General features: G+C 34.3%; 1 protein-coding gene across 2 annotated transcripts in view; it reads left to right on the top strand.

The window, feature by feature from the left end:
- The window catches only part of LOC5568531 (cadherin-23), a 94,263-nt gene extending 79,222 nt beyond the window's left edge, over positions 1-15,041 (top strand). Inside the window, exons 10-13 of one of the 2 annotated variants that reach the window (XM_021852100.1) lie at positions 2,203-2,525; positions 2,595-2,793; positions 14,416-14,611; positions 14,683-15,041. In XM_021852100.1, the coding sequence (XP_021707792.1) occupies positions 2,203-2,525; positions 2,595-2,793; positions 14,416-14,611; positions 14,683-14,999 (1,035 nt within the window). In that variant the 3' untranslated portion in view covers positions 15,000-15,041. Of the gene's footprint in view, positions 1-2,202; positions 2,526-2,594; positions 2,794-14,415; positions 14,612-14,679 lie in introns of both variants that reach the window. The other variant, XM_021852096.1, reaches the window with a different exon arrangement.
- Positions 15,042-15,794: the final 753 nt, after the last annotated feature.

The raw sequence follows: 15,794 nt of genomic DNA, 5'->3' as shown, positions 1-15,794 counted from the left end.
TGTTGTAATTATATTAAGACTGCATATTATTCAATATTTTTTTAGCTGCTTCAATATTTGATGACTTGATGAAGATTTGCGTGCAAAAAGCTTTTAAAAAGATGAACTATGCTCTGAGATATACTGTTTTGAATGTTTGCGACTACTTTTCGATACACTCCTTAGGCGGGCATGTTGATTGAAAAAGCATGTTAGTGGAACTACTTCATAGAAACTAAACGGTGGAGATGGTTCCACATCGTAACAAAATACTAATAGATAGTAAATAACTTTTTTTTCTCAAATTTCTGGTATTTCAGTATTGACATCATCTCAATTATACGTAGTTATAAATAGTTATAAATAGTGCTCAGATACGCATAATCAATACTTATAAGTTAAAATATCCAATTTTTCAACTAGCAGAAAAGTGCTCAAGACACGCGAAGACACGGATGAGTCCACCTGGAAAACATAGTAGATGTTGATCTTTCTAATGCATGAAATTTTGTTTGCAACTTTTTGAGATATTTTAGTGTAAAAAAGGTGAATTTTCCACAATAAAATGCTTATAACTCATAGAAAAAATGAAGATATTGTCTTCGTGTATTCAACAAAGTTTTGTATTTTGAAAATATACATAGTCCTAGAACATTGTAAGCCATGAAAATCGCTGTGAAAAAAGTTAAGTGAGTATTTGTATGTACTTTTGAAGTGGTTTTTATATGAAAATCGCTATAAATCCTTTATTTTAATAGATAGAGTTAAAGTGTCTTCGACGACTTTTCTTCATTTAACAATTCCAACAACTTTGTAGAAGACACCAATTGCTTTTAACGACAAACTGAGAAAATAAAAATTTTATATCACTCATGAGTAAATCAATCAAAAATTTGTGAATGTCAGAAGTGGCTGCTTAACATATGCAGTAACTTTGCTGAATATAGTATGGCAATATATCGTGTTTTTTGAGTTTTAAACCGCTGTGCCCTCGTGGCAATTTGTCCATACAAAAATTTATATGGACCGTGGTCTTCGGCCAAACCACCCCTTCCTCCTAAATGTCCACGTGGTTTATGGACGTCCATTAAGTAATCATGTACATGAAATGTAATAAATGGATGAAGCAAAATAATCCGAGTAAAACAACATACTGTAGATTAGCTTTAGAATTTCTGTATATTCTGGAGTCCTTAGCATCACTCTAGGTCAATTATGTATTATTAAATGCCATGGCTCACCTGGTAACATATTAGGAATCACGGGTATGTTTAGCTTGAGCACGAAAATATTTCGTTTCCTTATGATAATCCAGAAAAGCTTTGTCCACAATACTCCAAGTCGATGCTGTCTAATTACTCATGGAACTATAACTGAAGCAATAGTTCCATGAGTAATTAGACAGCATCGACTTGGAGTATTGTGGACAAAGCTTTTCTGGATTAAGTAGGGAACTATAACTGAAGCGATTACCCATAATGCGGGTAGATCACCTTTTCATGGTGCGTTATGGGGTAAAGGTCTACCAGTGAACCCTAGTCCTGACTGCTTCAAACGAAGAGAACAGGATATTATAGTAACCAAAGGAACATATTTTAGTCCTTGTTACATTTTTAAACCTTGTTGAAAGTGACAAGTCTCGGTTTTCCCAGTTGCCGAGTATGATCTTGAGAGAAGGAAAAAAAAGTAGTCGAATACAGCAATTTGTTTTCTAATCTTTTATTTATTTAGTTCTCTAGTTTGAAGAAGTAAGGACTAGGGTTCTGATGCATGGACAATATCGGTGTAATTTCTTGACTTTATCAAGGGATCCGATTTTGACTGATAAAGGAGCGCGCCTGTGGAGGGTGTACCCACCTTATTCTCCAGAGGGTATAAATAGCGGAACCATTCAATTAGAATCCTTTCCCGCGATTAAGTTAGGAATTACAACTGTAAGAAAACCGAATACTTTATCACTTCTCAATAGTGATAAGGTAACACGACTTGCACTAAACAAAGGACACGGGATATACTACAATAGATCAAATATTGGTCGCAGTGGTTTATGTTCCGAACAATGAAAAGAAAAAAAAACTGGAGCGATATTTAAAACTTTATGAAAATCTATTGACTAATGCTCAAATACGAGCAATTTGAATTTTCTATGTCATCCCCGTAGTCTACGGGTTAAAGTTTACCAATCAATGCAGTAAAACATTGTTTCACCTTCAATATCCTTAGGCAATCGATCGGGATCACGGTGCAAATGGCCAGGTAAGCTACTACCAAATAGGAGACATCAAAAAAACGCTCACCGAAGGATTGGAAAATGTGCAAAAACCACCGTTTCTGGTCGACCGCCGAACTGGAGCAGTTCAATTAAATTTCGATCCACAAAAGGGCATGAAAGGCTATTTTGATTTTAAAGTTTTAGCCAACGACAGCGCTGGCCATTCCGACGAGGCCCATGTATTCATTTACCTATTACGAGAGGATCAAAGAGTAAAGTTTGTCCTTCGCTTGCAGCCGACCGAAGTGCGGGAGAAAATTTTCACTTTCCGGGAGTAAGTAATTATTGAACTAAAATTAACAATGGAATAACTTTCTACTTTTCTCATTCTTCTGCCTTGAAGCGTGCTGAGTAACGTGAGTAGCAGCATCGTGAATATCGATGACTTTCGAATCCACGAGAATCGCGACGGGTCCGTGGACAAGACCAAGACCGACCTGTATCTGCACCTGGTGAACCGTCAGGATAATTCCATTTTGGAAGTTTCGGATGTTTTAAAAATAGTAGATCAAAACATCGAAAAGTTGGACGAGCTGTTCAAGGTAAGCACTCAATTAGAAGGGTTTGTTACTTAGGGTTACCAGACGTTCTTTTTTTATAGTACATATACTGCCGTGAATCGCAAGTCAGTCCCATCTGTAAAAAGTAGGCATTGAGAAAATGGGGTGTGAAGCTTCCAAATTCGTTTTCCATACGAATATTTAAAAAAAAATCAGAAGTTTGGAACATGGCCAAATCTTAGTAAAACTTTCACAATTTGATAATAAATCTTCGAACTGTTTAGTAGGGCCCTATAACACTTCCCCGAATACCATTACCCCGAAAACCATCTCCCTGAAAACCAATACCCCGAAAATCATTACCCCGAATGCAACGTTACCCCGAATGACACATTACCCCGAAAACCATTACCCCGAAAACTAGTTCCCCGAAAATCAGTGATGCACTTCAAGAAATTCTTCAAGGAAGCTCGCGAATTTGAGCCTAAAAGTATTCGGCCTAATAACTACTACTATTCCTATTAGTGATTTTTTATTCTTTCAATTATCGGCTGTTCTTTCGAGGTAGTATAACGGCAGTGTAAAAGTTTTAATCAATGGTTTTCTCTTTGAGTTATAGGTTGTTCTTTCGAGTTGTACCGTTTGAGTTAAAGTTTGAGCGATAGCGGTAAAAAAATCGACTGACAAAATTGTCTTGAGCGAAATTTAAAGTTGACAGTGACTTCAGACGAGCAACCTTGAAAATAATCCCCTGCATTACTTGTCTGTATTATATACAAGAGATTTGTCATTCTTTTAGTTAGTTACTTTTAGTTTTTCTTTCGGAAGTTGCACTAGCAAAGTGATTGTTGGCATCATAATTATTGACGCTTTCATCAGTGATTTTTTCTTCTTTTATCATAGACTGTTCTTTAGCGATTTACTTTTGAAAAAGTAATCAGTTTAATATCAGTTAACATTTTCATTTGACATTTTTCAAACCATAGTCTAGTTCCATTTTAGAATATGTTGAACTTGCATTGCCTTCATCAATATAAAAATATAACTATGCATTACAAAATAATATGACGCTTTTGAAAGAGGGTGGGAGAGGTCTCTAATATTAACATGTCAGCATTATCATCAGTTCGAAAAATGATTTATTGCTGTGAACAGAACCATTCTCACAAAATCAATTACACGCCTGTGAGTGAGATTTTGGTTCTCACTTGGCCCATGAAGAATGGCTGTTGATTAAAAGAAGAATAATTCTTTGATAACAAGAACATGAATTCAAATGAAAATCAAAATTCTTTAAAATAGGTATATGGGATTCATTTGTCGGATCTTCATTTTGAATTTTTCGTGCCAAGAAAATTCGGGGTTATGGTCCATTCGGGGAAACGGTATTCGGGGTAACGGACTATTCGGGGTAATGGATTTCGGGGTATTGGTTTTCGGGGTACTTGACCATTCGGGGTTTTGACTTTCGGGGTGATGGTTTTCGGGGTAATGGTATTCGGGGAAATGTTATAGGATCGTTTAGTAGAATACGTTCGACAAGTCGAGTCTAGTACACGACACTGAAGACGGCCTTATAGTTGAGGTCGAAATACGCGTATATGTTAAAGGATAGAAACTCTAGTGGAATTAAATAGTATAGTACTAAATTCGGTTCTTTCATCACTTTCACAAATTGCTTTCCACTACGATATCTTCATGGAAAAAATATGAAGATAATCAAAACACGTTTCATTTTTGTGTTACACGGTGCGGACATCTGTAGAGGGACTAATATGAGGTTACTTTTCATTATGGGACAGTTTGACTTGCTTTTTATTTCCTACTTTTTCCGAACAAATCTTATTATCTAATTAGAGCAGCTGCAAGAGCATTGGAAGAGATGTTAAAAACTGAACTCAACTCAATTTTGACGAAAATGCAGGTGGGACTGACTTGCGATGCACGGCAGTATACACTTGTTTGCCTTGAAAATGGGCTCAAGTGTACTCTTTTCTAGATATAACTGATAATTGTCGAACAAATCTAATAACCTGTTGAAGAAACCAGATTAACTTCTTTCTCATGATAATACTGTAACAGTGATCCAAGATTTTCAACAAATACGATTAGTACGATTAGCTCAATAATGATTAGAAAGCATTTTCATGCTCATTGATCTTACCTAATACAGAAATAAGTGAGCCAAAGGAAAAACTATTGATAAAAAATCAACTATACTCACTCCACAATTATGGAACAACTAAGGTTCACTTTTTCTAAATAAAATATGAAATATGAAAATCATGGTGACGCTGTACAATATAGTTGTTTTCGAAAATACATCTCAGAATTTGCATTTTTTGTTCACGGAAATGTGTCGATTTAAGCCTGTTTTGCTACACTTTTTTATATTAAATTTATGGGAGGGATTATTAGAGTATGTTGATTAAATTGAACTTTAACACTTCACTTTTTGCAAAAAAAAAAATACTAAAATCACTAGTAAGGCGAGCAGTGGGCTTCGTAGCCGTGTGGTTAGCGGCGTCAGTCGTTTAGGCGTATTGTGCTACGGAGTGTGGGTTCGATTCCCGCCCCAGTCGGAGAAAACTTTTCGTCAAACGAAAAATTCTTCACAGGTCCACTGGTCGTTCCGTGTGTCCGTTGTCTAATGTTAGTTATGTTCAGTCTGTGCAGCCTATGGCTGAAGACGGTGTAAATTGTCTTTTTTTTTAAATATCTTTAAACTCTAATATGTGTTGCTTATCTTGACAGATAGGCCTATTTCGTCTGCGACTTACAGACTTCTTCAGTGTCGAGTGCTCGACTTGAAGAGAACATCGCATGGATCTATTATTTATACTAGAACTACACTTGCTGCTAAAAAGAAATTGCTAAAGAAATTTCTCGCCGATTCCTTGCAGAAATTTTCTACAGTGACTCCCGTTTGAACTGACATTTGAAAAGAATGGGTACAACTGCCTTCTGCGATAAAAAAGAGCGCTTTCTTGATCAATTCCTTGTAGGAATTTTCCATACATATTAAGGCCAATTATTAGGCCAATAATAGTAGTTTACGAAACAAGTTGCAGAATGATGATTTTTACAGCACAAGTGGTAAACTTATTCTACGAGGCTTGCCGAGTAGGATAATTACGACGAGTGCTGAAAAAATCGAGTTCTGCAACGAGTTACGTACAACATTTTTTGCAATTTCGTTGACGACCACATGAGGGCATCAGAAAATATATCGGAATGCATTCACCATTATTTTACAATTTCTGAAAAATTGTTGTGTAATGATTCATTACGCAAGTCAAAACAGTTGCGTAATGAGAAAGCGTTACGTAATGAATCATTACAGCACTGATTTCAGTTGCGTAATGACTATTCCCGCACTGCATACTTCAGTGCAGGAGAGTAGGCCGTTTCATGACAGATTGGCCTGATGAAAAATTGCAAAAAATTCTTTTCAGTAGTGAATCACGCTTTAGCAAGAAATTTCAATCGTTGTCCATTCCACAGATGATCCAAATATGACGTCCATCGTTTTTCGGGATTTCTAGTCCAACATTCCCCCTCTGTCACGCTTTTACCAATACCCAATACATGCACTGTCAAACTTTCGTGGAACTAAACAGAAAAAAAATATGAAATCTCCTCCAGACGTAAATATGAGAACGTGTAAATTTAAATTACATTTCATACATACATTCGCACAAAAGTATCTTGTATGAAACATTGTAAACAAGCCCCATACTGATTTTAAAAACGAACGTAAATTGTGGCGTTTAAAATAGGCGTCATTTTGTTACATGCAAATCGTTTTTTAACTGTATTTCTGCTCTGTGTAAAACAATCTATATAAATAAAAATGGAATGGTGTTTGTATGTCACGAAATGGCTTACGAACGGGTCGATGGATTTGGATGATTCTTTCTCCATTTTGTTCGTCAAGGGTTCCGCCGTGTTTGTGTTTATAAAAGTTCCAGGATATTCATCGGGAAAGTCCGAAAAACGAGAGTGAACGGAACTGTCATTTTGTATGGGACGATTCATAGCGGTTTTCAACAGCCTACTTGATGGCAAGACGAAGTTTGCCGGGACCACTAGTTTCATATAAAAAAAGAAGCATTTTGGAAAACATACTCACAAGCAGAAATCAGGCAATTAAAAAAAAGTTATTTAAACTCAAATTTGAGTACAGTGCATTAAGTTCTTACCCGCTTATTTTTCCTCTCTAGCAATGGCAATGTTGTCAAAAACCAAGAGAGAGACACATCGAACCAGCGTCGAATGTCCGTTGAATAAGCCAAATTCTCGAAAACTAATTCAAATAGTCTCAAATTGGAAAAGTAAACAAACTTACTTTATCGATCCTACGGGGCCTGTTCACAAATTTCATAACGCTGAGGGGGTAGTTGGGTATCCACAAAAAGTTACAGCATACAAAACTTAAAAATATCCTTACAAAAAGTGTTACGAAGGGGTGGGTGGGTGTCAAAAATGGCCATTTTCGGCGTTATGAAATTTGTGAACAAACCCACGTGTTTCGCAGACGAAATTCTACGCGTTACGCTTTAAACCAACTCAACTTTTAACTTTTAGAACGTTTAATTTTCGGATTACAAAACGGCGTAAGTAACATTTTCAGCATTCGCTACTTCCACTGCTCCGTTGTATGGAGAGACAAAGTGACTTAACCACGAATCTAAACAAAACACTACTTCAGCCGATTTGACACTGGTAGAAAAACGTCGAAAGTAACTGAATGAAACGGCTTATCATTTTGTTATAATTATTTTTGTGGGAAATAATAGAAACTATTTAGTTTTTGAACGCGAGCTGATTGTATGCAATATTTAAGCGATGTACACGGGGCGAAAAATGTTAAAAAGGAGATTCATTTTAAAACAGTTTTAGAAGACAGGTTGTGATTCTTCTTAATTATTTTCTCAAAACCGAATGAAAGTTACTCACGTCGATTTGAAAAAGCAATCGAGAATTGGGTCGATTTTACACAGGTACAAAAACGTCGTAAGTAACTTAATGAAACGGCTTATCATATCTCGAATACTTTTTCAATATCGACGTAAGTAACTTTCATACGGTTCTGAGAAAAAAATTTAAGAAGAATCACAACCTGTCTCCTAAAACTGTTTTGAAATTAATGCCCTTTTTAACATTTTTTCGCCGTGTACATTGCTTAAGTTTTGTATGCAATCATCTTGCGTTTAAATGCCTGGTAGTTCCTATCGTTTCCCAAGAAAAAAAGTCTGACAAAATGATAAACCGTTTCATTCAGTTACTTGCGACGTTTTTGTACCAAGTAGGGTTTTGGTTAGGTTGCTAAAGATGGAAATCTTACTTACGCCGTTTGTAAATCCTGAAATTAGATGTTCTTGAAGTGAAAAATTGAGTTGCTTTAGAGCAGAACGTACAGAATTTCGAAAGCTAATGCTGGGTAGAAACAACTTTGTTTCTAATATGCTTTAATTTCAATGTTGTTTTGACGTTAACTACTCGTTCTACTACGTCGTTAGCGCTATTATTCGTCGTATCAAACTTAAAATGTTCCACTACGGCGGATATTCCAACTTACCTGCAACATAGATTGATTTTCCAAGTGAAAGCTGTTATGGTTCGTACAATTGTACACCAAAAATGCAATAGAACTACTGTATTTCGATAAATAACTTCAGTTCAATTATCAACTTTGCACTTTTTTACCAAAATCGCATGAATTATCACGGAGAAAAAAAAATTGGTTGAAACAACCAAAGTTTACCTAATTTCAACCAATATTAGGTTAAAAATTTGCACAAACACATTTTAAGTTTGATTTTACTATGTACGTTGGTTGCAACAAACTAAAATACAATGTTGTTTTTCTTTCATGAAAATGTGATTAGATTTTATCATTTTTAGTTTGAAACAGCCTAAGAATTTGTTGTTTGATCTGACAGTAGTGAAAGCAAAATATGTATTAGGTTGTTTTAAATCAAGAAAAATGGTTTGAAATAACAAAATTACATTTTGGAGCAAACAAATTTATTGTTTGCTATTAACAAGAGTTTTGGAAGAAATCCCTTTTTCTTTTAAATTATAAAAATATAAAGATATAAAAATAAATTAAAAGTTTGAATTTATCGTGGTATTTTTTCAAAAATAAAATAATAACAAATAAAATAAACAAAAATAATAGCAAATGTTTTACGAGCAGCGCTTCATGTGGTCCGGTTCAGTAATCCATTGACCAGTCTACTCTAGGAATTTGCGTTTTTATGGGTTGGGCTGGGGGGAATGATAGATTTTCTGGAAAACATCATCTGAAAAATGTACATCTTTGCAAAGTATGAATTCAAAATTTACCTCTAAATTTTCGAATGGATGACAATCTGGCCAATCAAGAAATATGACGGCTACTTGACCTTTACTTCAAACTGAAACATAATTGAATAGCCTAGATGTCAGTTTTCTTGGATAATATGACATTCTTACCTAATAATAACACAAGCAAATAAATTAATTATAGCATTAATTATTAATAAAATAGTTTTTACGGCTTGATTTTTATGAGAAGTCTTGAAGCAAATCGCTGTGATGTTCTTGTTTTTCAATTTTTATGCATAAATCTGAGATAATTTGGTATTGCAATATACAATATGAATGGTTTTGCAGTTTTGAACGTATTTAACGTTCAACGCTCCGTCATCGAAATCATCGTTATCATCGTAACTTCAAAAGCAGTTTTTTCGTTCAAAACTAAATATCATTCGATGAAAATGTGTTCACTGTGTTTCAGTTGGAAAATAGAATACAGTGAACACATTTTCCTGTAAATTTTCTTGATTTTGGACGAAAAAACTGCTTTTGAAAATTCCGAAATCAATGACGGATCCTGCCTTCTTAAGAAAAGGGGGTTTGAAGAAGTGTTTTTTTTGTGTATGCTGATCAAAATATTTTTTTCTTGTAAAGATCCCTAACGTTCTTAGAAATAATTTCTGGCTACGCCACCGCATCATATAGATAAAACAACGAAAAAAATAATATGTAAGTTCTTTTATCGAAGATTTCAATTTTTTTTCTTAGTGATTCAATTATCCGGAGGATTCGATTATCCGGAGTGAAAAAAACATCGACACTCCGGATAATGGAGTCCTACCTGTATACAATATGAATGGTTTTGCAGTTTAGAAGGTATTTAACCCCTCTGCAGCTTCGTTTTTTACCACAAGAAAAAAGTTCAAATCGCGATAACTTTTTGGTTTGTTGGTATTATTGCACCATTTTTTCAAGAGTTCTCAAAAAACTCTTCTAGTTTGAGAATTTGTGTCGATATTGATGATTGGTGATCTGGTTTTAAAGATATTCCAATGTTCCTTGAGGGACCGACATTTTCCATACAAAATGTCTTAAGCGGCCATTTTGTTTTACGTCAACTTATCGAAAAAATAAAATGTGGGCTATACAATGGCATGTAATAAAGAGATACACCGAAAAAATCATACAAATTGGTTAAGAATTCTTGGAGATATCTGAAAATTACGATATGAGGTTTTATGAAGTTTTTAAGATCTTTATTTAGCCAACGTGGTACCAACAACGTAAATACTCATTACTCAAAGACGGCTGCACCAAATTGTTTCATTTTTTCACAACATGCTCTCATTTATGTATTGTTCCGCATAGTGAATATCCGAATACGATAAAAATCTGAAGCCTGAGATATATACGTGGGTTATGGTTACGCGTCGGTCCCCCAAGGAATTTTGGAATATTTCTGAATCCAAAATCCAAAATCCAAAATCCAAAATCCAAAATCCAAAATCCAAAAATCCAAAATCCAAAATCCAAAATCCAAAATCCAAAATCCAAAAATCCAAAATCCAAAATCCAAAATTAAAAATTAAAAATTCAAAATTCAAAATACAAAATTCAAAATTCTAAATTCAAAATTCAAAATTCAAAATTCAAAATTCAAAATTCAAAATTCTAAATTCTAAATTCTAAATTCTAAATTCTAAATTCTAAATTCTAAATTCTAAATTCAAAATTCAAAATTCAAAATTCAAAATTCAAAATTCAAAATTCAAAATTCAAAATTCAAAATTCAAAATTCAAAATTCAAAATTCAAAATTCAAATTCAAAATTCAAAATTCAAAATTCAAAATTCAAAATTCAAAATTCAAAATTCAAAATTCAAAATCCAAAATTCAAAATCCAAAATTCAAAATCCAAAATCCAAAATCTAAAATCCAAAATCCAAAATCCAAAATCCAAAATCCAAAATCCAAAATCCAAAATCCAAAATCCAAAATCCAAAATCCAAAATCCAAAATCCAAATCCAAATCCAAATCCAAAATCCAAAATCCAAAATCCAAAATCCAAAATCCAAAATCCAAAATCCAAAATCCAAAATCCAAAATCCAAAATCCAAAATCCAAAATCCAAAATCCAAAATCCAAAATCCAAAATCCAAAATCCAAAATCCAAAATCCAAAATCCAAAATCCAAAATCCAAAATCCAAAATCCAAAATCCAAAATCCAAATCCAAAATCCAAAATCCAAAATCCAAAATCCAAAATCCAAATCCAAAATCCAAAATCCAAAATCCAAAATCCAAAATCCAAAATCCAAAATCCAAAATCCAAATCCAAAATCCAAAATCCAAAATCCAAAATCCAAAATCCAAAATCCAAAATCCAAAATCCAAAATCCAAAATCCAAAAATCCAAAATCCAAAATCCAAATCCAAAATCCCAAAATCCAAAATCCCAAAATCCAAAATCCAAAATCCAAAATCCAAAATCCAAAATCCAAAATCCAAAATCCAAAATCCAAATCCAAAATCCAAAACCAAATCCAAAATCCAAAATCCAATCCAAAATCCAAAATCCAAAATCCAAAATCCAAAATCCAAAATCCAAAATCCAAAAATCCAAAATCCAAAATCCAAAATCCAAAATCCAAAATCCAAAATCCAAAATCCAAAATCCAAAATCCAAAATCCAAAATCCAAAATCCAAAATCCAAAATCCAAAAATCCAAAATCCAAAATCCAAAATCCAAAATCCAAAATCCAAAATCCAAAATCCAAAATCCAAAATCCAAAATCCAAAATCCAAAATCCAAAATCCAAATCCAAATCCAAATCCAAATCCAAAATCCAAAATCCAAAATCCAAAATCCAAATCCAAAAAATCCAAAATCCAAAATCCAAATCCAAAATCCAAAATCCAAAATCCAAAATCCAAAATCCAAAAATCCAAAATCCAAAATCCAAAATCCAAAATCCAAAATCCAAAATCCAAAATCCAAAATCCAAAATCCAAAATCCAAAATCCAAAATCCAAAATCCAAAATCCAAAATCCAAAATCCAAAATCCAAAATCCAAAATCCAAAATCCAAAATCCAAAATCCAAAATCCAAAATCCAAATCCAAAATCCAAAATCCAAAACCCAAATCCAAAATCCAAAATCCAAAATCCAAAATCCAAAATCCAAAATCCAAAATCCAAAATCCAAAATCCAAAATCCAAAATCCAAAATCCAAAATCCAAAATCCAAAATCCAAAATCCAAAATCCAAAATCCAAAATCCAAAATCCAAAATCCAAATCCAAAATCCAAAATCCAAAATCCAAAATCCAAAATCCAAAATCCAAAATCCAAAATCCAAAATCCAAAATCCAAAATCCAAAATCCAAAATCCAAAATCCAAAATCCAAAATCCAAAATCCAAAATCCAAAATCCAAAATCCAAAATCCAAAATCCAAAATCCAAAATCCAATGAGCTAAATGACGTTTGAACCATTTTAATCTAAACGTTGTGCAAATTAGCGGGGTACAAATTAAAAAGTGTACGGGGGTAGGGTGCCGGTACCAATGGTTGTAATGTACCAGTAGATTGGACTATGGAATAAAACGTACATTTTTCAATAAAAACGACATGTGTTATTTTTGGTGGATAGACCGCCTCTGGTTTAGTCGATTTGCCAAATTACAGCTTTTTATTCTATCAAAAAGTCATATAAATAATTAAGTTTACGCAAAATATTTGCTCTCTTGCACCAATAGTTGCCGTCGTCTTCCAGTAGTGGATCAACGGATGCAAGCAGTTTTTAAAATGGATAAATAAAAGACCCAGAGATAATCTTTGTGTTTCATTCGAAAGATATTAGTTGCTGTTCCGAGGGAAAAATGTTAAACCTATGTAAAAATTTACCATTTTGTTTAAAATCCCTTGTATCGTTCCCGAACGTCTACTACTGGAGCACTAGCGCAACTACTGGAACACGTGTACCAATAGTGGCTCAAGCGATTTAATGTGGAAAAAATAGTTTTATCATTCTTTTTATATTTTTCCCATATAGTAGAGCTTGAAATCTTTCTGTTCACGCCAAAAGATCTCTGTTAAGGCTTTTCGTTATTTTGTTATGATTTTTCAAAGCTTAGGTAGTCCACTAATGGCACCGACACCCTACCTGGTAGTCTCAAATTCAAAAACCTATACAAAATATTTAAAAATAAAACCAAAAACCATAATTTTCTTCTTTATGATCACGGTTTGATGGCTCCGCATCTTCAGAAAATCTTCTGTATGAGTTGCGTCTGAGACTTATCTTATCCATCCCAGTTATTTGCAGGACCAAAGATGTTAGCTAGCGTATTCGCCGTCCACTAAAAATCTCTGCTAATATTGAAAGTGAAATGCGATCGAAATCGGCCCGGTTTTGTCAACCCAATTAGAATTCTTGCCTGCTGCTGCTGCTTCAAAGACGATGCATGGCAAACAAAATTAAATGATTGAACAAATTGAAATATGAGAATAAATCACAAACTGCATACATCAAACGTAGAATGAAGCTGCTACTTTTTACACACTTTTATATAAACATGATAAACAATTTGACAGGATTTACCGTGAAAGTTGAGCGGCTACATTTACCATGGCGAACAGTTGACTGTACGATGAAAACATGGTATCGTTAATCAAAACGTGGTGAGCTTAACAAAACGTTTTGGCCGTTTTGCCATATTCAGAATTAGTAAAATTGAACATGCTCACATGTTTGAGAATACTGCAGGTTTTTTTTTCAGTGTATTTACCTGGACGACCCATTCACTCTACAGTAATTCTATTCACAGTCTGTCGAATAGAAAATCCCAAGAACTGGCAACGTGATAATCTCACTAAAATCGCCGGCAACTGAGCAAAAAGTGTAAGCCTTTAATTGACCCTCTTGTTTGAACAATGACAAAATAATACATTTCTCGATCAACCAATGAATTTTATTAAGGTCACACTTCGGCGAATATTTTGGAACTGTCGTTTGTTTTAATACCAATAAAGTTTTGTTAATTTTTTGTATAATGTGAATTATTTCTTATTTATATATCTAAACGGTCACAATACTGCCCACCGATTTAAGCACTCTCTACCTGTCATGTTCGATTGGCTCCGATAATTCTATCCGCCAGACTGTGAACAGAGAACTTGTAAACCACTCTAACAGTCATAAAAAGATGAAAAAAAGTACACTTGTCTAACTTCTGGAAATAAAAACATCCCTTACAAATTATCAAAAAAATGTCTTCGATAGTTGTATTGAGAAATATTTTAGAAAAAACATTCAGTACAAACCTTTTCCTTAAAATGTGACGCCTTCTTTTTCTAGGAATTCAACGTCCTCGATACCCAGGCTTCGGAAGCATCGTTTTTCGTCGCAGAGTTATCCGGTGCACCAATGCTGATATGGTTATTTGTGTCCAATTTGTTTATCGGAGCCCTACTCATCGTGGTTCTAGGACTCTGTGCGTCACAACGTGCGAGTTACAGGCGTCAATTACGGGCTGCTCGTGTCGCCAATTATGGTAAAACAGCGCACACCTATACTTTGATTGAAGCTATAACTTCAAATGACTTTCATTTCTATCTTTAGCAGCAGCACATTCCGATCTTGTGGCACGCGGTGTCATGAACTCTGTTCCAAATACCAACAAGCATAGCGTCGAAGGAAGCAATCCCATTTGGATGAAAGCTTATGAGAACGAGTGGTTTAAAAACGATGATGACCTTACTAAAAACATTTCCGGACCAGAATCGATGGACGACAACGTAATCAACTCGGATGATTACGTTCCAAAAGTGTACAACACGGACAGGTATGATATCGTGAAGCAGTACAACTTATATTCACAGATTGACAAACTAACGAATGGAAACATACTCACAAAAAAACTGGAAACAACTGAGCTTTAATTTACATCCAACCGAAATAAAAATATATTTTAAAAAATCTCACGTATCCGTCATTCTAATACCTAAATTGAGAAATCAGGAATGCAACGTTTACGACCAAACACTCAAAAAAGACTGGCAGTTAGGCCTCATAGTTATTCGCATGGACAATATGGACTAAGTTGATCAAGGGGTTTTCATGATTGAAGACACTCTTACGATAATATTTCGTCGATACGTTCCGTTTCCTCATTGCCTTCCGAAGTCTCCTCGTACAAATGACTCCACTACCTCAAAAAACGGAGAGCTCTGCTAGACGAAATTATACATGATACGAGCAACTCAGTACGAGTATACCATCGAAGCGGCAGAAAATTTCTCGATTTTTATGGAAATTGTTTCAGAAGTTCATCGAGGAATTCCTTCTTTGATAACTTCCAGAGATTCCTTGCATAAATAACACTGCGGAACACGTTTATGTCTCCAGAACCAAAATACCGCTATTCATTTAATTTAGGGTTGCTGATTCCTTTGCCGTTTTCAGAAATGTCATAGCACGTCTAGTTTTCGAGATATTGACTGTTGAAAATGAAAAAAAATGACTATTTCAGCCAACATGCATGCAAGTTTGCCAGCTTGTAAGGCTATTTATTTGCTTAATTTGCCACATAGTTCAAACTTTATGTGTATAGCAATACTTATCATCAAAGATCTTAATACTTTCTATGCGGAAAAGTTATTTTTTGATGGTTTAGAGAATTATTGTATTTTGCCATATAAGAGAAACGAAGAGTTTTGTATGGAGACTGCAAACAT

The sequence above is a fragment of the Aedes aegypti genome, chromosome 1 (genome assembly GCF_002204515.2).
Source record: "Aedes aegypti strain LVP_AGWG chromosome 1, AaegL5.0 Primary Assembly, whole genome shotgun sequence".
Classification (NCBI taxonomy): Eukaryota; Metazoa; Arthropoda; class Insecta; order Diptera; family Culicidae; genus Aedes; species Aedes aegypti.
Note: the sequence above shows the minus strand (reverse complement) of the source record. Positions and strands in the feature narration are given on the sequence as shown.